Source organism: Phoxinus phoxinus, assembly GCF_949152265.1.
Source record: "Phoxinus phoxinus genome assembly, chromosome: 4".
Classification (NCBI taxonomy): domain Eukaryota; kingdom Metazoa; phylum Chordata; class Actinopteri; order Cypriniformes; family Leuciscidae; genus Phoxinus; species Phoxinus phoxinus.
In genome coordinates, this window is record NC_136879.1 from 18757184 (window position 1) to 18782396 (window position 25213).

General features: G+C 36.9%; 1 protein-coding gene across 1 annotated transcript in view; it reads right to left on the reverse strand.

Moving 5' to 3' along the window:
• Positions 1 to 2019: 2019 nt before the first annotated feature.
• Positions 2020 to 25213, reverse strand: part of ngef (neuronal guanine nucleotide exchange factor) — a 26374-nt gene continuing 3180 nt past the window's right edge. The window contains exons 2-15 of the mRNA XM_079608890.1: positions 21055 to 21151; positions 20217 to 20420; positions 19294 to 19373; positions 17011 to 17237; positions 16594 to 16754; positions 14781 to 14933; positions 9747 to 9876; positions 9401 to 9475; positions 7677 to 7766; positions 6286 to 6449; positions 5895 to 6053; positions 5731 to 5810; positions 4540 to 4644; positions 2020 to 4264 (exon numbers count right to left, since the gene is read on the reverse strand). Of these exons, the coding sequence (XP_079465016.1) occupies positions 4047 to 4264; positions 4540 to 4644; positions 5731 to 5810; positions 5895 to 6053; positions 6286 to 6449; positions 7677 to 7766; positions 9401 to 9475; positions 9747 to 9876; positions 14781 to 14933; positions 16594 to 16754; positions 17011 to 17237; positions 19294 to 19373; positions 20217 to 20420; positions 21055 to 21151 (1943 nt within the window). The 3' untranslated portion in view covers positions 2020 to 4046. The remainder of the gene's footprint in view (positions 4265 to 4539; positions 4645 to 5730; positions 5811 to 5894; positions 6054 to 6285; positions 6450 to 7676; positions 7767 to 9400; positions 9476 to 9746; positions 9877 to 14780; positions 14934 to 16593; positions 16755 to 17010; positions 17238 to 19293; positions 19374 to 20216; positions 20421 to 21054; positions 21152 to 25213) is intronic.

The following is a 25213-nucleotide window of genomic DNA, read 5'->3' on the forward strand; positions in this document are numbered from 1 at the left end:
ACGTTTTAGAGCGTAATTTGCTTAGACATGAAACGGTATGCTTTTATTACACACGAAACGTCATACTTTATACGTATGTTATAATGATACATTAAGGTACAGAATTGGGCTTCACCATATTTTTTATATCGTGGTCCGTTGTATGCATATTTACTATGGTTATTTTTTTATAATAATTTTGACAATGTATTTACCTACATATTGTAAATACAGTTGTTATGATAACACATTTATTTATATTTGTATATAGGACCGTTAAGCTGTCATTTGTAACTATACAAGAATATAGAAACTATTTAGCTATTTTAGTAAAATGTTCTTATTAAAGTGGTACTACAAGCAGGAGTATGTTGTTTGTGCACCACAAATTGACACTTACCAATCAGGTATTTCTAATAATTGTAAATTAGCATGAGAGAAAATGCCACAAACTATTGTAAAGTGACACATTGTTAAATTAATTATGAAAACTGGCACCAATCATTCAGAAGTGTGCTGGACCTTGACACTGGCTTTCACAATGCAGAGTAGTGTACATCTGTAGATCCTATATCTATTATAATGTGGATACAACAAGTCAAATATTTGAACAAAACATTCGGGCATCTCCAGAAGGAATATATATTAAATTAATTTGTAGTTATTGTAGACTTGTATTGCTTGTCTCATTAACTCCCTCACTTTCGGTTCTGGCGCTGGGGTTCTGGCGCTGGGGTTCTGAAACTGGTGGTGCTGCGGGTCTGCAGCTGGATATATCTCACGGATTGCACAAAACGCACAGCTGCATTTCCATTCTCTCACCGCTAGATGTCAGAAGAGCATCTCAACTGAAGTTTTTATTTTGACTTTAGATATTTATTGAAAGGGACTTTTGTTGATTTTGGGCTTCTAACGGGTTTTTTTTCTGTAATTTCAACTTTTAATTTATAATCGATAATTTTATATAGATAGAGTATAATAAAATATCATCCCCTGGTTTTAATATAAATCATGCCAAGACATTTCTAAAACTTTATCTCCTTCTAACAATATTCAAAATTCCTGATTATATCTACATCATACGAAGAAGTTAAGAAGTATAATTATAAGTATAAGAAGTATAAGAAGTTATTGTAATGTCATCCAGAATATGTTTCTGGCGTTGTGTCTGTATGAGAAATCAATCATATCTCTCCATCTAAAATAGTTTTGTATAAGCTTCTCTAATTATCTGGACTTACCGAAGTGGATTTTACTCATGTGACCTGGAAAAGTTTACTAAATCAAGATTAATATCCACAGTATATTTCACTTCAATCTTTAGGCTATTTGCAAGCATCTTGCAAAAAAAAAAAGTGGGAATATTAAAACACCAGGATCAAAATAAGAGGAATTTTTTTAGTGCTATAAAATTTTAATTTCTATACAGTTTATTCGACAAATGTATACAATTCCAGGGATTTCAGTACACTGTAAGTGGATAATAGGCCTACTGTATATTTTTACAGGGTCTCAGACTGATGCTCATATTTCAAGACCACTCGATCCTAAATTCTCCTTAATATTTGAGCTCTTGTTTTTGAGAGTAAAAGATGTGTGTGAAGAGCTGGGAAAGAGGAAGTGGTGTTGTTGGTTCTGCAGCTGGTGTTTTCTGCAAAGCCTGAGCTTCAGGAAACAGCTTGTTGGGGGTGAAACTACTAAGACTATAATAAATGAGTAATCCGCTATTAAAATCAACATAACATTCCTTAGGCTATATGTTATGAACGATTCATCTGTGCACATTACATTAAAAAAGGTCTTCGTAATTGTTTACCAGAATATTCTAACATATAACTATATACCGTCTCTAAAACTTTTTAGGAAACCATCACAATAATTGTCACACAGAGACACTTTTCATCATTCAAAGAATTCCTGATGGATAAAATCAAGTCTTATCTAAAATATTTTCCTACATTAAATATCATGATGTTTAACACACACAAAATACACTCTGACTAGAGAAAAAAACATCCAAGAAAGACACAAAGTGGGCGTTTGTCATTTATTAGATGAGATGAGACGGGGGTGACAAGGTCTCAACATTCAAGATGTATTTTCATTAACAATAAATTATCTTTTTACAATATGAAATGGGACAATTATTTGGCAATATCTCTTTACCACATGTTTTCATATGAACATGCACACAACTTATAAAAACACCTACTCCAGCAGAGCAGCAAGATTAATCTCTCGTGGAAGTTACATTCTCTCTTGAAAAAGATTGTTAAACTGTGTCCAAACCAGATGCGACGTTATAAGTTGACAAAAGCAGTTACACAGCGTAAATTAATGTATTTGCCCTTACTAGCTATAACAAGGTCATGCTGCAAAAAAACAGTGGCTAAAATCTCGTTTTGTGGTTATTTTTTTATATATTGTAGGTTTGGAACGACATGGAAGAACATTTTCATTTATGTGTGAACTATCCCTTTAAGGAAAGTCAGCTTATTGGCAGCCATCTTGTCAGCACTTCCAGACAGCGAATTTCTAGTCATACAAATGCATCTCATATTTGCTAAATTTATATAATTTTCATAAGGCTGTGTCCAAAATCGCATCCTCACTTGAGTAGGTACTTATTTTGAATAAGTAATTACTTAGCAACCGCTAAAATAGTACAGTATGAATGTAATCTGGACGTAGTACATTTGCCGTGTTGTCATTATCATGTGACCTACCAGCGTCAGTTACTGTCGCTTCACTGCCATTCACAAATCCTCTCCCGGGGATAGTAAAGTGTTCATCATATGCACACTCAGAGTCTCACTGGAAGTAGGCTAGTAGGTCATTTGGGTACTTTTTGTCTACTCTTTTATGAGTACTGGGAATTCGGACATAGGCCTACGTCTTTTGTCTCATATTGTTTTTCACCTAACTTACTTTAGTAGGGAAGCATGCGATTTTGGACGCAGCCTTTGATTTGTGGACCAAAGCCCGAAATCTCAAAAAAGATTACATTCCAATAGCCTAACAGTCTTCAAAAAAGGTCTTCAAAAATAAAATGATATATAATTTATTGTAGCGCACAGACTTGCTAATTGTGGACGACGTTGCAATATATATAATTAGATTTTTTACATTACCAGTAGTTGTGCGTTCAACAAACAGGTGATCGTCTTTTTTTAACTGTATAATGAGACTTGAGTGATGTCTGTATCAAAAAGGTGATTGGTTAATATTAAACATCACTGTGTCACGTGACGACACTGAACAGTTTCGCTTTCAGTGTGAACAAATGGCTTGTTGCTGAAAGGTTCCTGTGTCGCATCTGGTTAGGACACGGTGTTAGACTGGTTTAACAAGATTACTCTCGTGTGTGTAGTGTGTTTGATTAGGAAAAACATAGTTTTGTGTGTGTGTGTGTGTCTGTGTGTGTGTGTGTGTTTAATGCAGCACGTGCAAAAACCGCCTCTGTGTTCTTCATCTGCATTTTTTACTTCCATGTTTCACGTTTAAGGACATGAAAAAAAATCGCATTTAACACTCCAGATATGTGCAGTTGATTAACTTTGTTCATTTTCTCTCTTATTTTTTTCTTTTTTCGTTCTTCAAGTGGATGAGAGGTACATACAGTACATCCTCTTTGTCCTCAGAGGTTAGCTTAAAAACACAAACCTGTATTGTCAGTAAAAGGTGTGACCATGCACATTAATACATTCCTTTCCAAGAGAAGCATTATGACTTTACAAAAGTCCTGACGTAGCATTTGCTTTTTTCCTTCAGCTCATATGCATCGACGTCAGAAAAGTGATCCCCCGACCCGTGTGTGTGAATGCGGAAGTTGAAATCCTTCATGCTAACAACGCGTTAGGACTGTATGGAAGCAGCGATTCGAAAACACAAGTGCTTAAAGTGCAAGATCTGTTCCACGACCCTGTCGAGTCCTCAGTGTGACGCCGGACACGTACTCAATAAAACACTGGACACAGAATGACTATCAGTCCACCGTACATCAAGGTGACGTCGCTTCCGGGTCAGGAATCAGGAGAACGGATGGTGGTGGTTATGCAATGTCATTTCTACAGGTCAGTCCAGGTGGGAGTGTACTGGGGGCTTTTGGCTGGCCGGCGCCCCCTGGAGGCGGCCCGGGACCCCTGCGCCCCTTCCTGCGCCTGCTGGATACGCTGACACTCTTTCAGGTTCTGAGCCCGGATTTCAGCGCTCATGATCCTCTCCACCACGCGAGTGGGGAACCATCCTCTCTCTCCGTCGTGCAACCTTTCACCAAACATCCAGCCTGAGGGAAAGAGACGAATATGCAATCGAGGCTCAGAGAGAAGGAAAAACAGGAAGGACATGCCACAAAACTAGTAAAAAGAACAGACGACAGGAAGCAATATAGTGAGAGACAAGTTTATGCAACTTATGATCAGACTTGACAGACGCAGACTTGGTCTCGCCAAAAACAGCAAAGACCGATGAAGCTGCATGGCTTATTGACAGACTTTTACGTAAACATTGGCAGATTTTTCAGGACGCCTAGTGTGTGTGGATGTGTTTGTGATCTCTTACCATCATCTGTGCACTCCAGAATGTGAAGCACATCCGCCATTTCTACAGAGAGCTCATCCGGTTCCTGAGAGGAGTACGACTGGATACACTGAACCTGCGGAGAATCTGACGTGCACCAGCAAAAAACAATAAATCATACTGTACACGGATACAAAGAAGCACACTAATTCAAGTCAAGACAGATTCAAATAAAACAAAAAATATTATCATTATATTACATTATTTTATAATATATATAAAAAACTATATCATATTAATTATTTTATATTATAAACCAAAATAAATATATTATATTAATTATTATTATATTTTTTTATTTTATATTTTAAATTAAATATTATAGATCATATTTATTATTACATTAATTATTTTATAAATAAGAATATTATATATAACACACTAATTCAACTCATGAGTCACGACAGATTAAAATAACGTCAAAAAATTAAAAATATATATTTTATATCATATTTATTATTTTATTAATTATTTTATAATTTTATAAATAAAATATTATAAATAACACACTAACTCAAAAAAATGTATAGCCTATATATATATATTATTTTGTAATATTAGAAATAAAAAATATATTGTAGTATTCAATTATTTTATATTATAAATAAAGTAAATATGATTTATAATCATTACATTATTTAGTTCATAATATTATATTAATTATTATTATACTTTTTATTTTAGATTATAAATTACATTATTTTAGAAAATTATAAATAAAATAAACACAATACATTATATTATTAATATATTATTTGTTTTATAATATTATCATTAAATGTTATCTACAATATTATTATATTATTTATTTTATATTTGAAATAAAACACACACTAAATATTATAATTTTATATTATTTATTTATATTAAATAAGGTAAAAAAAAAATGTATTAAAAAACTATTATGAGGAGGTTTTGGGCCAATGACATTGCTGTGGGCGGAGCTAACTAGTATGATGAGACATAAATGGAAAAGTCTTAATAGAACAAAAACATGGAAGAGATGTGATTAATCTTGCTTGGTTCAAACATAGATTTTTTTTAACATTTAGCAGATTTAACTTTTATCCAAACCAACAGCATAGGCTACAAGCTATCCGTTTCCTTAGAATAGAGCCTATGGCATAGCGCCAAGACACATAGTGTGCTCAGGCATATATATATGTGCTGTACCTGGCTGGTGAGTGCTGGTTGAGAGGAATCGCGTACGCCGGTTTGGAGTCAAAGCGTATATCCAGCGCAGTTTATCGCTTCTGTAAACATTCAGAGCGTCATTAGTGCACAGAGCAAACATGTGCTGTAATCTCTGAGATAATGGCTTAGGACTGTGTTCTCACATGCTTTCACTCTTGAGCATGTAGCTGACTTCCCTGTCCTCCTGGTTCTCCAGCAGTTTCAACACAAACACCGAGGCCAGCGTCTGACCCTGATCCTCCAGGTCTTCAGTCCTCAGCATGGAGCGACTGCAGGAGTCCAGGACCTGGTACTTCTCTCCACTGACACACACACATGCAGTGAACATTAATAGAGCAAAAACAAACATAGAATACCCAAGAAACAAGTCGATTAATCAGACAATATTTAGCCATTTTGAGCCATTTCATCTTTTGACAATTCATATCAACAAATCAATGGACATCAAGCTATATCTGTGAGTTTTTCCCTGCATATTTCAAATGATGCCATCTTTGTGTAAAATAACTGTTTATTTCATGACGTCACACAGACCTGGAGCTGCGTTTGGTAATGAGCAGCAGGTTGTTGAACAGGAACAGGTAAATGGGGTGGTAGAGCTTGCGGCTGCGCATGGTCCTAGTGCTCTTGGGTCCGGACATCTGCTGCACCTCCCCCTTCTTCAGCAGCCAGCGAGAGTGAGAAATCACCGGCACTGACTGAAAACAGGAGAAGAAGACAACTGCTCTTTATGGGCTTATGGAGATGAGCTTCGCTCTGATACATCAGTAGACACTTCTTACCAAGGACTCTTGCAACAATTAAAGGGATAGTGGACACAATTTTTGGGCACACTTTAGTTTAGGGTCCAATTCTCTATTAAAGGGGTGGTTGAGTATGATTTCACTTTTCTAACTTTAGTTAGTGTGTAATGTTGCTGTTTGAGCATAAACAACATCTGCAAAGTTACAACGCTCAAAGTTCAAAGCAAAGGGAGATATTTGCTTTTAAATAAATTGATTTTTAAGGACTACAACAAACGGCTGGTAAGGACTACTATTGTTAGTGACATCACTAACCCTAAAATTTACATAAATGTGTTTTTTTATTTATGTGGTCATTTACACACCTTCATGCTGCTTCAAACTCTGAAGATGTTAATGAGATGTTCGCATTGATAGTTTTTTTTATAGCATGGACATCCATGTCAGTCAACCTCTAATAAGAGTTATACTCCAGACCTCAAATGTCATTCAAGATGTGAACATTTGTTGCACAAAGTTTGACATTAACATATGCCATTGGGTCTCATATGTTTCATAATTGAATGAGATGCGTTGTTTCAATAAGCACATGCAAATGAGATCTACTTTAGAGCTACCGCACAAGAGATGTTCAGTGCATAATGACTTCAATTTCAGTCCGTTCATCACATACAGCTGTTATTTTACGGGGGGAAGGTCACAGCTACTGTAAATAGTAGTCACATGGGTTCAATTTAATTGTTGAAAGAAAACAGTTGCATCTAAAAAAAACAGCGGAAAAGAAAACTAGACGATTATAAACATTATAAATACTACACTGAAAAATACATTTAGTTTGAAACAATATTCACTTAAAAAAATGCTAGTAAATTTCACAAATAATTACAAAGAATAATTTTAGACTGAAATAGTATTTCCTTATAAACCTGCTCCATTAATCTGTTTTATTTACTTTGAAAAATCGTTATAAACATATTTTCTGGCTTCAGGAAACTTGGATTTTAGTGCATGGTGCTACTCCTGTAAAGTTTATTTTATTATTATCTTTTTTTTGTATTTTTGATACTTAGACAATATCCAGTCAACATTTAATTTGATGGCATGTTTGGGTGAACAGAGCTTGTGCGTTCAGGGTTATGACACAACATCTTTACAATGAATCATTTGACTTCTTTTGTGTACCTTTGACTTGAATTCAAGTGTTTTCTCGATGCTGATCAGCTCCTCAGTGCGACTCATCTTCCTCACACCTTCATTGCACTCCTTCACAATCTGAGAACGACAAACACACACACATTTATTTATATATTTGTTGGGATTTCCTATTCACTTCTATTTTAACATGAGCCAATTGTAAGTACTCTACACTACTAACGCAAATACTCACCCTAACCTTGAAATACAACAGGTACTGTTCGAAACGAAAACTGACCATTATTTAGCCCATTTTTAAACTGATTTCATTTGTGATAATATCTCCAGTTCATCAGGTTTTACTATTTCCTCAGAAATGTTCTCATCACTGTTAAAATAACAAACTCCCACACACAAGAACAAGTTTGACTAAATAACACTTACAAGTTTCACCCCGACTAGGAGTTCAAGTATAAGGGTGTACTCACACTAGCCAGTTTGAACCGTGCCCGAGTGCGTTTGACCACCAAAGCGCGGTTCGTTTGACTAGTGTGAGTGCTCCGAACCGTGCCCGGGCGCGGCTCGATTAGCCGGCCCTGGCCCGCTTGGAAGAGGTGGGCCAGAGCACGGTTCAGTTGGACTCGGGCGCGGTTCGCATGCAGTGTGAGCGCTAACCGTGCTGGAGCACGAAACAGGACGTCACGGTTTAACAGGGCGCGAGAGAGCGAGAGAGAGAGAGAGCGCCCCGGCCGCGCGCGCGCACTCACCCGAGCGCTGTCTGCTCCCTCTCTCCCTCGCGCATATTAATCAAAATCAATTAATACGATGGTGTCGAGAAAAAAAAAACTCCAGTGATTAAATGTTTTCTGTGTTGACAAATCTTGTGCGATATCCTAAACTGCCGAATTCATTGCTGGATTTTTCGGTTTACATTTCATGGTGTGACACTTCTCTTCATTATGCACCATAATGACGTCACGTAAGCGTGCTCCGGCACGAATGCTGAAACCCTATGTGAGTGCAGGCCAGAGGGGGAGTGGGGAGGGGGGACAATCGTACTCGGGCCCGGTTCATGGCAACCGTGCCTAGTGTGAGTACACCCTAAGCTGCTTGTTTACAAAGATTTAACAAATCGTTATAAATGCGCAAACTGCAGATCACCTCTGGGACATCGAGCAGGTTTTTATTGAATAATACTGTAGCTGTGCGAGAGTCTTGGTTCATATCTGAACCATATGATTAGGGAAAATATTTGACGACAAACCAACCACACCAAAAATGACAGCAGCCTTAACAGTTCAAGGTAGTCAGATACCTTTGCACGTGTTGTATTTCTATTTATTGTATGCCATTTTATCATATCAAGTGGTCATTGGTGCACTTTTTGTTGTGAAATATTTAGCAAAAGCATATTGTTGTGAATTAATGTAGCGATGATGTATTTCCTCTCAACTACCACAACAAAGCCCCACATTGATACATTTGGGCATTATGATTGTTGCCATAAAATAAATAATTTGAGTTTGTGAACTAGACTATCAGTTTAATTCCAACATGACATGATCCCAGCAATAATCGCTTTAAAATATTTAAAGAAAAGCAATTACAGCTGTTAAAGTCACGTTGAGGGAGTTTCGGCAGCTAGAGAGGTGTGGCACGGTAACCATGGTAACGCTGACAACAGGGCAAGGTGTGCTTGACAGGTGAAAGTCCTCACAATGAAACATAATGACAAGACTCATTACCACACCCTGGAATCAAAACACACTTACCCTTTCCAACTCTTGATGTGCTAATATGGCCGTCTTTTCTCTGTCAGAATTTTCCTCCACCTTCTTCAGAATATTCTGGAACACAAAGAAGCAGTTTTGATATAGTATAGACCACATTTACCAACACGCTACTCAATAACTGCATACAAAAGCAATGCAGTGTTTTCATAAACAATGTACAAATGAACTATCAATATTCATTCATAGTAATTTATAATATTCATGGAGTTTAAAATTTGTTAAAAGTGCCAGATTTCTTAGACAGACTGAGCCAATTCTGAGGCATTTGATTGGGTTATTCATTCCTACGCAAGATATTCGAGATGTATGATTGGCTGACGCTTACCTGAACAAGTAGCTTGAGCCGCGTGATTCGCTGGAAGGGGAGGATGAGGAAGGAGGTGAACGAGAGGCCCTTCACTTTCGGCTGATTCTCCAGGATGGATATTTTCTCTCGGAAAAGAGCGTTTTCTTGTCTGAAAGATACAGACACACTCCTGACATTTGTGTACAATTGTGTTGACGTCACGCAAATATAGCCGACATGAAGAGTTGGTGTGACTGCGAAACCGAGGCAAGCTACTCAAAAAACAGCAACGCTAAAATAGAAACTACTCAATAAAAAAGCTATGCTTTGTTGTTGAGATTTGTTAAAAAAATAAGGGATACGGTAATAATAAGGTAATAATGTTACATTACCTCACCGCATACTGCCAAAACACAACATAAAATAATATTTAAGAAAGTATGCATTTGAGGGAGGTGAAGTTACAAAAAATAACAATTCCAAAAGAGTGTTTTCACAGCGATGCCATATAGAACCATTTTGGTTCCCCAAAGTAAAGGAAAGCAAAGTGAACAGTTCTTAAAATAACTTTTTTTTATTCACTATAAAGAACGTTTTGTGCAACGGAAAGGTTCCACGGATGTTAAAGGTTCTTCATGGAACCATCGATGCCAATAAAGAGCCTTTATTTTTAAGAGTGTATATCAAAAGAACATTCAAGAGTCAAGAGTCATTCAAAAGAAACGATTCAACAGAGTCATTCTTCCCCAATTCATTCAAAAGAACCAATTCAAAAGATTCCTGAATCGGACACCACTCTGATTCTAATCACACATTCTTTACTGCTGAAATACTTTTAAGAAAATGTAATGTTACTTGCTTGATTTGAACAAACCACTAAAGCTTTAACAACTTGATGCATCGCTACTTTCATAACTGTAACATAAGGCATCAGATCATGTGGCTTGTTGTGGAGAGGTGTGCTATTATAAACGGCCAGACTCATTTAGACACAACATATTTCTGTTGAACTGCGGTCAGATGAAGCTGCTTGCATTTCGCGGTTTGTCATAATCATAGAACTTGACATATAGAACGAAGAGTATTAAACCGCTTTCACAGTCCACAACCAAAAGTGAAACAGCTAAGGAAACAGAAATGGTTCTGATTTACAGTAATAAGATCAGCAACTTATTGATGCAAACTACAGTATATGCTCTTTATATCACCAAGATAATTTGCATAAACAAAACCCTCTCATTTGTGACTCATTTCAATTTTATTTCTTTTAGCACAGTTCAAATGGAGGGTCAGGTATGGCACACATTGCATTGTGGGATACATTACTATTATACCGAAACTTTGGATAGCACAATGCAGAGATAGCAGCATGTTAGTATGATATTACAAATATATTTAATATTTCACCTATAGAGTTTTGACAATTATGTGCAGTTTAGCCTGTTGTCCAGCAGGTGGCCAATAAATCAAGCTGCATATAAATACAGTTTAGCAATGCAGATTGGTTATGCTTGAGATTTTTGAGAAAATTGAGTTTATAGCAGCATTTCCATTAAACGAATTATTCTTAATTTTGCATTATATTGCTTAAAGATAGTATTCAGTATGATATTGCCTCTAGGGCAACACAATGAACTATTTGAAATGAACTGAACTAGGTCAAAGCAGGAAGACGGTGTATGAGGTTAGGCTTTATGAACCTGTGTGAACAAAACATGCTTGTTTCTGATGCACAACCTAGCTGTTGTTTTGACCGTAACACACACACACACACACACACACACACACACACACACACAGGCTGGATTTAACCCTAATCTTAACAAGAATGGAAAGAACTAAAACTCCCCGGGCTTGTGGGCAGAAAGTCCCATGAGCTTTACATGGCTTACAAACGCACACAAATGAAAGCAGCAACACAAACCCTCACACAATACATCACAAGACAGCGAGAACTGAAGCCTCAGGCGAGGATCCAGGTAGACGGCGTGATGATTTACACAACAAATGCACACAACTGTCCCTCCCATTTACACATGCGCAATCAATAAACTCACACAAAGCTATCAGAGAATGTATATTATGTATATTAATGATATCAAAAAACACTTTCTTCTACCACAGAAGAAAACCAGTAGACTAATACGGTTTGGGACGACATGGAGGTGAGTAAATGATCGCAATTCTTTCTTTTCTGGGGCGAACTATCACTGTAATAAATGTACAGTACAGTGTCATGAAATTTCACTGAGCGAAGTAAAGACACACAGGAGACACATTGAATGAGCCACACCCTCCACACAAGTCAAGTCCCTGTGTCACGTTTAATTCCTAGAGACATCACATACTACATCACATGTTTCGGTCACGCCATAAAACAAGGAAACAATCTTACATTCTAAAGCTTAATACGCACAAAGAAAACATTTCAGACCAGAATGAATCTGCATGTTGGTTTAGTTAGTGGATGTTTATCAGTCAAATTTAGCTGGTTGATCAGCATTGTCTCTCTAGTGAATCTGTTCAACCAATGAACTCTTGTTAAGGCAAAACACCACAGGTGACCAGGGTAAACATTTTAAGTTACCTTCATACATTACCCAATTCACTAATCACAGAACAATAACAATCGTTTTGTATTACAAGTGTCCGGATATGCAAATTAGGCGTTATCTAATTAAATATGCGCTAATTTGCATAGGTTTCAGAACAGCAGTCTGAACTTTGGATAAAGTCAGGTTCAAAGTTATTGTTTCATTCTTCTGACATATTCGAGTTAAAGGTTTTTACAGAGGGGATTTTGGATATCTGTTGTTTTCTGGCATGAGGTCGGGACAAACTGTGACTCGCAGGAGATCGACCAATAGCAATCCACAACCATCCAATCAATTCCCGGATGACAAAATCAGACGCATACTCTCGAAAGACAAAAAGTCCAGCCCTACATGTTTTCTTGTTCAAGAAGCCGCTTTTTTCCCATCACAATAGGAAAGAAAAAGACCATCTTCTCTTTCATGACGACTAAATAAATCAGGCAAATTAAATATAAACAAAGCCCTCGGTAAAAACCTTCAGAATATACAGTAGATAGGAATAAAACTGAAAAGTGCTACTGCCTTTATTAAATATATGAAATCTACAGATGCAAATAAAAAGTAAAAAGTTGTGAACTGAATGTTTTCTATCCACTAGTCTGAAAGACATGCAAAATAGCCCAAGATATCAAAATTGACCAGTTATAGATGCATTCACATACTTTTATAGTATATATTTTGTATCTATAAGATGATTGGGTAACACTTTATTTCAATAGTCTACTTTAAAGCTGCAGTCCGCAGTTTTTCCTCTTTGTCGCCATCTCTGTTCGAAATCTGCAATTGCAGTTATTCACGGAATGATCAACTTCACGTGAGTTGTGCCTCGGCACGGCACAGGGCGGATGAATCCAATGTTTTGAGGAGATTCTGTGGCAGTCGGTCACCGCGCCGGTGTGGATACTGGCATTCGCAATCACAGATTATACTTTTTGGAAGTATGATCAACAAGAATTTTCACCGGAAAATGTAATCTAAACAAGTAACTAACATCCACTTTTGTTCTGACTAACTAAGGAGAAAAAAGCATTGCAGTAAATCACACTGATTAAATCTAGCGATCGCGTATCATATCACGTCAAACCGTGCAAATTATACTTTGTTCTCAAACTGTTAATGTTAACAACATCCGCATTGCGTGACTACATTTAATGCCCTTTCGATATTTATCCTTGTTTTCTCATGGGCCGGTTGCAGTCTCTTTTTTCTGTAGCCACTCCGAAGTATTTTGCATTTTACAACGGGTGAATCTCGTCACTGGTGATTGTCCTTTGAACCTTTCTGGATCCGCCATTAAATTGATAAGTTTAATTATATCAAGTGCTGTGAGAAAGGGCTATAAATCTCCACCTCCATCATCCTCACACACAATATAGCCTACTAGCCGAGACTCCTTCTTTAATGACGCACAGACATGCACAAATTTCCCGCTGAAATCCACCAGTGCCACTGGAATTAAAAACATTATTACAAGCTTACCGTTTTGAATCGAGCTAAGGCAAGCAGATAGTTTTGAACACTGGCTGGTTATGTACTTGCTCAAAAATTATTTTGGATAATTGTTACGGACTGGAGCTTTAAGTAACTTTGCAAGAACATGTTTACATATTCTACTAACCCTAACCCTATCAGTCTACTAATACTCTAATGAGATTTATTAAGATGTGTTTTGGTCGATCTGATCACAAGTAGACGAGGGAGACACCTTCCCGTTTACACCTGGTGTTTAAATCCGTCTCTTTTGTCCAGTTTCATCCACTTCTGTCCTGATTTCTTCAAGGGGAGGGTCTATGGACGGGTAAATCTATAGGCTTTTTCAGATCTTTCGATCTAATGGAGGAAATAATCTCACTAAATTGACAATCAGAAACGATGGAAAAACACATGAAGAGCAGCAACTTTTGTTTCTGCTCTGATAACCAATAAAAAGACGTTGTGAGTGCGTGTTAGAAATCAGTAATGGTGAGGGAACATTGTGCTTGGTACGTTTTTCATCTTCAAACCAATCCAGGGCCAATGTTTAAATCCCGTCTGGCTTCTCGTAATGTTTACGCATTAGGTCAGTAGGCGGAGAGTAGACGGTCTTTTGTGGCTGTTTGAACACATTTGACCACATGAGCGTCTACACTACGAAAGCGTTTCTACTACTTCTGGAGGTCGTTGAAAGTGGACAAGCTCAAAACATTTTAGACCCCATGGCCCGTTTACACCTGTATTATTTAGCGTTGTCCACTTGTGATCCGAAATGCACCTTAATACCAGGTGTAAACAAGGCCTAAGTTGACGAAGCTGCAAAGCGGACTATCAAAATAAAGTGTAACCAATGATTTTTTTAGAATAGCAAGCAAGCCAAAAATGTGCCTCCAACCTGACAGATATCAGTGAAATAGGCACCCTGATATATTTGCCCTTAAACAAATGCCTAAATGACACTAAATCTTTCCCATTTTTCATATTCACAAATAAGAAATGTCCTTACAGTATCCGCCGGTAGTTCTTCTCCTGGTACGCCTGGTTGATGACGTAGCTGATGAAGACTTGGAAGTGGTTAACAGCGTGATAACAAACAATGTCGCACACGTCTGAGATCAGGATGGACTCTTCGATCCTGTGCTCCAGATCCATGAGGAACCTGAGGAAAGCATGAGGTCATCATCGTGAGACAGCAACATCATGGTCCCATTTTGTGTTCGCAAGGTAGCCTACTTCAGTTGCAATGGGGAAAGTACATACTGTACATTTCAAAACTGTTGTGGCGACTTCAGTCTCACATTACTTTTCTTAAAATTAAAGAGTCAACAGAGAACTGTCACAATCTCAAACAATCTTAACTGAAAATGCTTGCTTGTATGTGTACTTTGAAAGTCCACTGGAAATGGTATATACTACTTCAGAAAGTAAACATTTCTCTTTCAAGAAACTTTAACTTGGGCTCAATAGCTTTGGCTTAGCTGTGCACTAACAAACACATCTTACATAAGAAAGAAACTCAAATCAATCTTGCAATCCAATGTTTCACACTGTACGAGAGCAGGTTTGGAAGGGCAGAGTTGCTCCTGAATCATGCGCATGAATCATCGCATTAGTGGGTGGATTTGCATGCTATAAAGCTGACTGACTGACTGACTGTATCAAATCACACCAGCACTTTAATTTTAGCCTGTGGGCAATAATGGGTATCAGGGTGAATGAGAGGAAGTTTCACTTCTGAAATATGATTGAAGCAAATTTATATACTGTACTTCAATGGAAATGAAATTAACATTGGCCATTACGTGAGGCAAAACAAGTTTGAAACATCCACTACTTCAACACATTAGAAAGATACTTATTGGATTAAAAAAGGCAGATGTCATATTATGTGACTACACATAGAAAAAACAACTATTTTCGATAAAATTTATTTTTAAAACATATTTTGGATATATAACTTAAACTATAAATTAATTAATAAACAAATAATATATAAATTACTGAATATATTCAAAATAGACAAATTTTAGCAAATACTATTAATATATTTTATAGATTTTCCTGACATATTCTTTTGCAGGTTTTTTTTTTTTATATTTATATAAAATATATAGAAAATGTTTTTATTTTAAAATATATTTTGTATTTTGATTTTAAATAAATTAATAAACTATTCATATATAAATTAATAAACAAATAATACATATAATATATAATATATAGAAATATACCATATATAGAAAATGTATTATTAAAACATATTTTGGATATATATTTGATTTAAAATATAAATTAAAATAATATAATTAATAAACTATTCATATTTTAATATATATATGATATTCTTGCTGTGTTTGTACATGTATATAAAATGTATAGAACATTTTATTTAAAAAAATATTTTGGACAAATATTTTGACATATATATATAAATTACTATATATAATAAACTACTAAATATATTATATATATACGTATTGGGCTGTTTTTGTATGTTTACAAAAATATATGTTTTGATACTAATAAATATAATAATAATAATCATAATTATGATAAAATATTGTTATGATTATATATTCTTGATCTCCCCTGATATATTTTGGCAGCTTTTTGCACATTTTAAAATGAAATACATAATTATTTGCTAAAATTTAACTGATGCAGCCATTTGTAACTGATGAGAAAAAGCCACTGTGTCACTGTTGTCCTGTTGCCTCCTTCATAAAATAGAAGCATTAAATATGACAAGACTGACAATGGGAAATCACAAGCGTATGAAATTGAACACCAACCGCATACATTCCCTCACAAACACACACCTCTCGCTTGCCTTCATGATGTCCTCAATGTTTGAGAACAGGAAGTGCATGTCAGACTGACTCAAGGTGTTGACAAGCAGAGGGTTGCGCAGAAAGTGGGTTTCCAGCAGCTCCAGACTTTTGTAGTACGACGCCTCAGAGGTCACCAGTTCAAACATGGCCTACGGAGAGAGACAGAGACATTCATTTGATGTGTATTTGAGTGTTTTTGCTGTCAGTTCAACATTTAAATAGTCTGATTCAGTGTTCGCTGTAAACTAGTACTGCAATGTGCTATCACACTTCCTCTGAACCCCTCCACCTCCCCCAGCTCCACCTGCCACCATTTTTGTTCAAATAAATGTCGAGCAAAAGACTTTTGAACGGTAGTTTATGTTGTATTTTTATACACCGGTCGCTTCAAAGCATGTGTCCCACCTCCTGCAGTATAATCTCCTTTGGCTCCAGTGTCTTCAGGTGTCCACTTTCCTTCACAACGTCCAGGTTTTGCCAGAGGCTCAGTGAATGCGTGCTGTTCCTCAACTGCAGCTGCAACGCAGGCGCAGCCGTGACCCCTGACCCTGCGGTCGGAAGCCCATCTCTCTGCCGACGCTGCTCGATCTCCTGCTGCTTAGAGGTGTCGCGGTACTCTTGATACAAAACGTCTGGACACAAACACACATAAAAGCACAGAATGGTGATTCAGAAGGACAATATTTTCACACGTTGTTTGATTTTATCTGATGAGACATTGCATCACAGATAAAAGTGCACTATAGTAAATGCATATTTCTCATTTACCTTTCTAATCAACCAATAAGGCAGCATGAGCCTCTTACTCGACGTAAAAGAGTTCAGTGTCATTTTGTGCGAAACATTTGTTTATTAACTTGCATAGCACAGCTGGTCATGTGATCTCAACCAAAGTCACTTTAAGTCAAGTCAAAGCCACGGAAGCTTGTTTTATATATATACTGTACACACATATATATATATATATATATATATATATATATAATGTAGTGTCATTTTACATGACAGGACAGGACCTGGTTTTAAGGATAAGGTTATAATTAGGTTAATGGTAGGTTTAGGGTAAGGGTTCAGGTCGGGGACTTAGTTGTGATGGGTAGGGTAGGAACTAGACATTGCAGTGTGTGTTTGTGTGTGTGTGTGTGTGTGTGTGTGTGTGTGTGTGTGTGTGTGTGTGTGTGTGTGTGTGTGTGTGTGTGTGTGTGTGTGTGTGTGTGTGTGTGTGTGCTTCTCAAAAGGTTGCATAATGTCCTGCAGTCACAAGACCTTCAGGTGGGTGTTCAGCACAGTCACTTACATAACAGAGAGCAAGAGAAGAGAAGAGAAGAGAAGAGAAGAGAAGAGAAGAGAAGAGAAGAGAAGAGAAGAGAAGAGAAGAGAAGAGAAGAGAAGAGAAGAAGAGATGATAATAGACTTGAAGAGAAAAAAATGACGGGAACAGGTGAGAAGAGAGAGCATATGAGAAATGTAGAATAATCTTAAATAACGATAGAATAACTATATAAATGATAAATGTGTTGCTGAAATTTAATTATTAACATGTATTATGAATATATTCCAGCTTTCTCCAGATATATTTACATAAAATGTTTGTTTTTTTTACAATATATGTTTGGCAAACATTCTGATTTAAAATATATAAATTACTCAAAATATTCCAAAATAGACATATTTTATGAATATATATTCCTGATATTTTGTATATTTACATACAATGTATTTTTTAAATATATTAGCCTTACATTTTTATTTGAAATATATAAATAACTACATATGAATGTCTTCAGACTTTTTCTGATAGTAGTATATACCGGTATATATATTTACATCAAATTTATTTTTAAAATATATTTTGGAACATACATTTTTATTTAAAATTTACAATTACTAAATAGTCAAAATATATATTTTTGTACAGACGTTATGAATATATATTCCTGATATTTCTGCTTGTTTTTGTATATTAACATACAATAGATATTTAAAATATATATTTAGACATACATTCTGATTTGAAATATATAAATTACTAAATATGAACATATATTCCTGATATCTTCTGATAGATTTCTGGCATTTTTTTAAATACATACAAGAAAGTGATAATAGACAACAAGATGTGAGAAATGAGAATATATGAGTAAAGACAGGTAGAAAGAAGAACAGAAGAGAAGAGAAAAGAAGAGATGCGACGTGACAGAGAGGATAGTAGATAAATGAGACTAAATGAGAGGAAATGAGCAAAGAGATGAGACGAGAAGAGAATAAAATAAGGAGACACAGAAAAATAAAATCAGTGAAGAAGAGAGAGAACTGGATGCAGATATAAGAGAGAGAAATAGACAGAGGGAAATAGAGATGACATAAAATGATGCTGCGTTGGCGAAGAAAGCGGATAACTCTCTCTTGCAGTTATTCCAGCATATATTTAAAAAGACATCACCCACACACTCCACCTGCCTTCATCCTACACACACACACACACTAACACACACACACACACACACACACACACACACACGTCTCGTACACATCCAGCACATACATGCTGTAAATTCAACAGCAAAATAAAGTTGCCTACACAGTTCAACTTGAGCCAAATAAATTATAGCATGCATTGTTACAGCAAACCGGCCCCCCTCTCTTCCTGCATGTGTGTGTGTGTGTATGTGTTTTCTTTTCACTCACCGACACTCTTCACAATGTTGAGATTGCGGCAGGAATTCTCTACTGCCATCTTCAGCGGACTGTCACCATTCCTCACCAGCCTGAAAAAGACAAAACCTTTAATAATCAGTGACTAGAAGAGATAAGAGGAGTGTGTGTGTGTGTGTGTGTGCGTGTGTGTGTGTGTGTGTGCGTGTGTGTGTGTGTGTGTGCGTGTGTGTGTGTGTGTGTGTGTGTGTGTGTGTGTGTGTGTGTGTGTGTGTGTGTGTGTGTGTGTGTGTGTGTGTGTGTGTGTGTGTGTGTGTGTGTACCAAAACGAGACCATGTCAGCCCGCTCTCAAAACACACCCTAAAGCTGTAATAAGTCCTACTTTTGTTTCTATATGAGGGGAATATTTTTCACTTTATTACATTTTAACCCTGACAGACCTTAATAAGTCAAATCCATCAGTAGAGTCGAGTGAGCCCTATTTGAGTCGTACAGCACACGTATGCAAGTGTTCAAACCTGACATACTATACAAGCTAATGTAAACTAATATGCAACTATACATATACTGTATGCGCATACATATTCATGCATGGGTAGATGAAATGACATTTCAAGCAGTGACAGCAGTGTTTTACAATGTGACATCCTGTTTTTCATTTACAAGTATTGCTTAATTATTGTTTATACAGTTTTATATACATAACATTTTTTTTCATTTTACACGTTGTTATATAGCAGGACTATTTACAGCAAATGCAAAAATATTATTAAATGAAGTATATTTCCTAACACACATATATATATATATATATAAACATAAATGCATGTACTGTTTATACATAAACATTTGCACACAGACTTTCAAGTTATTCAAGTTAAACACAACAAAAGATTGGTAAAAAGAAGTACAAAAGCAAGTTCTACTTTAAAGTGTCCCGATTGCTGTGTCTTACCGGAGTGTGATGTTGTCAGGGTCGGCAGTGGTGTGTATGTCTTTGTCCTGCATAGTGCAGGCGCTTGTCGTCCGTTCACTCAGCTCTTCCATTTCTTGTCTACGCGACCAATCTCCCGGCATCGCCAACGGAGAGCGAGAGCGAGCTCCTCCCAGCACAGCACTCCCGTTGCTCGGCAACGAGATTCCAGAGCGAAAAGGTGGACTGATAAAGATACAGAAATATTGTAAATATTTAAATAAAGAGATATTTGCAGAAATGCATTGGCTTCTTGTAAGACTGAATTGTCGCTCACAGATACGGTGTCCTCTGCAAACACATACGCACATAAGTGAACGCTCATGTTGTTGATGAACACAAACAGAAACACGGCCAAGCCCAAACACAAAGTCACCCACACACACACTCAGCTCTAAACTCTCCCACCCACACACACACACACACAGACAAACATTCTCTCATCCTTTGTAAATGATGAGATATAGAGTTGAATCATAGATCACACCACACAATAACTCACACACAAACTCCACAATACAATCATAGAGCCTGTAGACAGACAGATAGATAGATAGATAGATAGATAGATAGATAGATAGATAGATAGATAGATAGATAGATAGATAGATAGATAGATAGATAGATAGATAGATAGATAGATAGATAGATACAGACAGATAGAAGACAGACAGACAGACAGACAGACAGACAGACAGACAGACAGACAGACAGACAGACAGACAGACAGACAGACAGACAGACAGACAGACAGATAGACAGACAGATAGACAGACAGACAGACAGACAGACAGACAGATATGTATTTGTGTGCACTAACTTTTGCATTTTGGGAGAGGGTGAGAGTCGATTCGCTGCAGATGGGCTGAGCCTGTAGGAGTCGGGATCCACCGCTGGTTTAGGAGAGGAGGAGGGGCCTGATGGAGAGAGTGGGAGTGGCTTCGGTTAATGAACAGACATCATAGAGCTTGGACACATTTGAGTGGAATAGAACAAAATTGAATTGAACAAAATTCATCTTGCATGACCGTCCCAGAGACAGGCACTGTAAGACCGTATAAAACTGTGTTTATAAGAAGGAAAACAGAAGTACCCTTTATATGGTATCAGAGACAAGTAAATCCAATTGTTTGGCTAAAAACTATTGAGTTGATGAATCTCACTGCCAAGAAAGTACTTCATTACAGGCATAACAACATACTGGTCATTCCCTTGTTACCACACAAATACACACACAGACAAATCAAACACACACACACACACACACACACACACACACACACACACATACACACTCATATATACACACAGAGGGCCCATTGTGAATGCTGGCTGTTCTGCCTGAAACTTTGTGGGCACAGGAATGTGTAACAGGGGCCTCGAATGGAACTTTCAGTAACTGTGTGTGTGTGTGTGTGTGTGTGTGTGTGTGTGTGTGTGTGTGTGTGTGTGTGTGTGTGTGTGTGTGTGTGTGTGTGTGTGTGTGTGTGTGTGTGTGTGTGTGTGTGTGTGTGTGTGTGTGTGTGTGTGTGTGTGTGTGTGTGTGTGTGTGCGTGTGTGTGTTTGCGTGTGTGTGCGTGTGACGTGACTGCCGAGAAAGTCTGCTCAGTTTCCCCCTGAATTTGTCTCCTCTGCAAATTCTGAAGTCTCGCGAACAAAGGATGCATCCAAAATGCTTCATTACCTCCTTCCCTGCTCTCTTGACCAAGCGCCGTCCTGCTCACTCGGTACACGAGTGGCACACGGTCACATGCAGTTTAGTGTGCTTGGATCGTGAGCTAACTAGAATGATCGCAAAGCATGTTTGTCAGACTCCTTCGATAAATATTGATCCATGCACCAATGTAACTCAGTTGAGCACTTGACAGACTTTGTCAAGGAATGTTACACTTTAACCTCAATAAAATCCACTGTGCTGCTTTACAGTGTGTTCTGGCCCTTTATATGACTGGTGAACATTCAGGATTTGAACAAACCTCTAACACTAAGTATTAAACATCAGCATGTAACTCAATGTCCTGCATCTTTTGAGCTTTTGAGATGAATGAAACACCTCTCAACAAGCCACAAGATTTGAGGTTTCATTCATATTTTCATTCATTTCGTGTCATACACACCTCAGCATGACCTAGTTCCTACATTTAGTCTTTAAGAGAACGTCTCTATTTCTTGAATGTCATCTGAGGTTCAAACCGCACATGACTGACTAACCGGCCTCCCGTTTGCAACTGCTGATAGTTCAAACAGAGGTCAGCTCAAAGAAGAACTCTTACAATACAGATAAAAAAAACAAGGACAGCCTATATCGGGTCAATTTGCCGCACCATTACATGACACTAAAGTTATTTTATGATTGCACTGTACATTGGTTAATAATTTGCTTTAAACCCAGTTTCCAAAAGTGTCACCAGATCTGGAGCAGCAATCAACAGTGAGCGAATGGGGTTGTTTTCCCAGCAGGCATTGCAATTTGAGTGAAACCTGTAATTATGAGTTCAAAAAGCAAGTGTGCTATGCATTGTTTGAACAAATCAGCAAAACATATGGTACACTGACAACTTCACGCTATTGCTAGACCGAGAAGTCTAGACTGTTTAGAAAATATAGTTCTGTTATGTAACATCCAATACTTTAGCTGGGATGCATCACTGCTCTTTTGTATAATAGTCATATTTTACATAATAGACACTACTCAAAAGTTGAACACACTTAGTCTTTATTATTATGACTATTTCAAAATTAGAGTTTTCAAAATTAGGACCAACCATTTTTAAACAAGTCTTTTATTTGAGCTTCCTGCACATTCTGGACATTGACTGAACTTTATGAGGTGCATAAAACAGTTTTGATTACGTGTATTCTGAACACTTGTGGTCATACAAAAATTAAATAAAAATATAGCTGCAAACAGCAATTAATGAGCCAAGAGGCAAAACATCAGACGCAAAATGATAAGCAAACCATCGCACACACCAAGATTGGTCTCAATATGCTAAAGCCTTGCAGAGATACATCCTTATATGCAGTTTGCCATCACATTTGTTGATGCGGAAAACAACAACAACATGAAATCCATAACTTTTTGCCAGGATAGTCTGAAGATGATCCAAGTCGAATTTGGTGGAAATTGGACCAATGCTCTAGGAGGAGATATAGCCTCATATACGCTTTACCGTGTTTTTCGTAGAATTAATGAATGTGTTTCCGAGAATAGTTTGACTAATCAACTTGAATTCCATGTTATGTTATGTTATGTTATGTTATGTTATGTTATGTTATGTTATGTTATGTTATGTTATGTTATGTTATGTTATGTTATGTTATGGGCCTGGACTGAAGATGATTTGATTTCAAAATGGCGGAAACATTTCAATCGGTGGCGCTAGAGGGGTGGAGTTAGGGACTCTGAAATTGCAATGTTTGATGTTCAGACTGTCCTCTATCTGTGTTTCCAAATTTAAAAAAACTTGCCACCAAATGTTTCTGTGGGCCGCCATAGAATTCAAGAGCGGAAGAAAAAAAAACATGAACATCAACGCATAGGGAAAATGTATATTTGTCCAACTACGCACAACGATATATTTATCAACTTTTCAAGCATTTAAATTGATATTTCACGAAATTTGGTGAACTATGCCTTTTAGCAAAAAAACTCTTAGTTCAAAGATTTCAAGATCATGAGGATGCCAATTCAATTAATTGTCTACAATCTTTTTATATTGACTAATAGTCATATTTGTGCATGCCCTGCATGTTTTGTTGTTGTGGACTTTGCAAATAAACACTGATAATGTAGGTCTTTTAAATATTAACCTTTTTTTAGAGAGAATTGTTTCCTGGTCCACGTTTGTAAGGGTAAAAATGCTGCATAGACTTTGTACAGCGAGACTGGGGGATTACCGTACAGACTGTGTACATTGGACTTACACAAACTTATGAGGCATTACAAAACAAACACACTCACTTTAACATCAGCAGAGGAGCAAATGCCTTGACAACCAAAGTCTCATTCTCACACACACACACCCTCTGACTCTTCATATTCACACCAAACAGTCATTCTATTAAAAAGACGTGACAAATTCCAGAACAGCACATATTCGCACTGACACGTACACAAACAGTTACAGACAACTGCAAAAATCAAACACCACACCAGAGCAGAGAGTGGGACTTAACCCAAAAGATAGGACTGTACTGGGTGATCGTCTACTGTTGATTTGTCAAGCCGAACAACACACACATATAGTCCTACATTGACACACACAGATTAGTGCACTGCTGGATTTACAGTGCCATTTCAAAAGAAATAATAATTCACCACATCAATAAATATTGCTAAAACATGTCTTTCTATTTAGTTGTATGCAGGTTGCATGCAACCCGATGTCACAGTTATCCTTTTATCTTCTCCGAAAGCTTGTTTCTGCCACAGAATAAAACATTTAAAAGGTAATTCTGACTTTATGTCTCACAATTGCGAGTTTCTATCTTGAAATTCAGACTTTATAACTCACAATTGTGACTTTTTCACAGAATTCTGCATGTATATCAGGTCAGGTGTTTAAAAACGAATTCTGAAATGTGACAAATAAAGTCAGAATTGTGAGATATAAACTTGCAATCCTAAGAAAAAAAATGGCTATATATACATATACAGTATATATATATATGTAATATATATATAATTTTTTTCCTCAGGATTGCTAGTTTATATCTCACAATTCTGACTTTATTTGTCACATTTCAGAATTCTGAGTTTTTAAACACCTTTGTTTAAAGTGAAGTTTGAAGTGAATCCTTCACTGACAGAACGCTGTGAGAGCAATTACTGAATCTGACTCACTAAACGAGCTGCATTTTATCATTATTTTCAATGACGTGCTCGCTTGTATGTGATGAGGAGCTTTTCATCTTTTTCGTCTATGCCCTTTATATCCATGAACACAAATTCACATTACAAATCCAACATTTCAAAT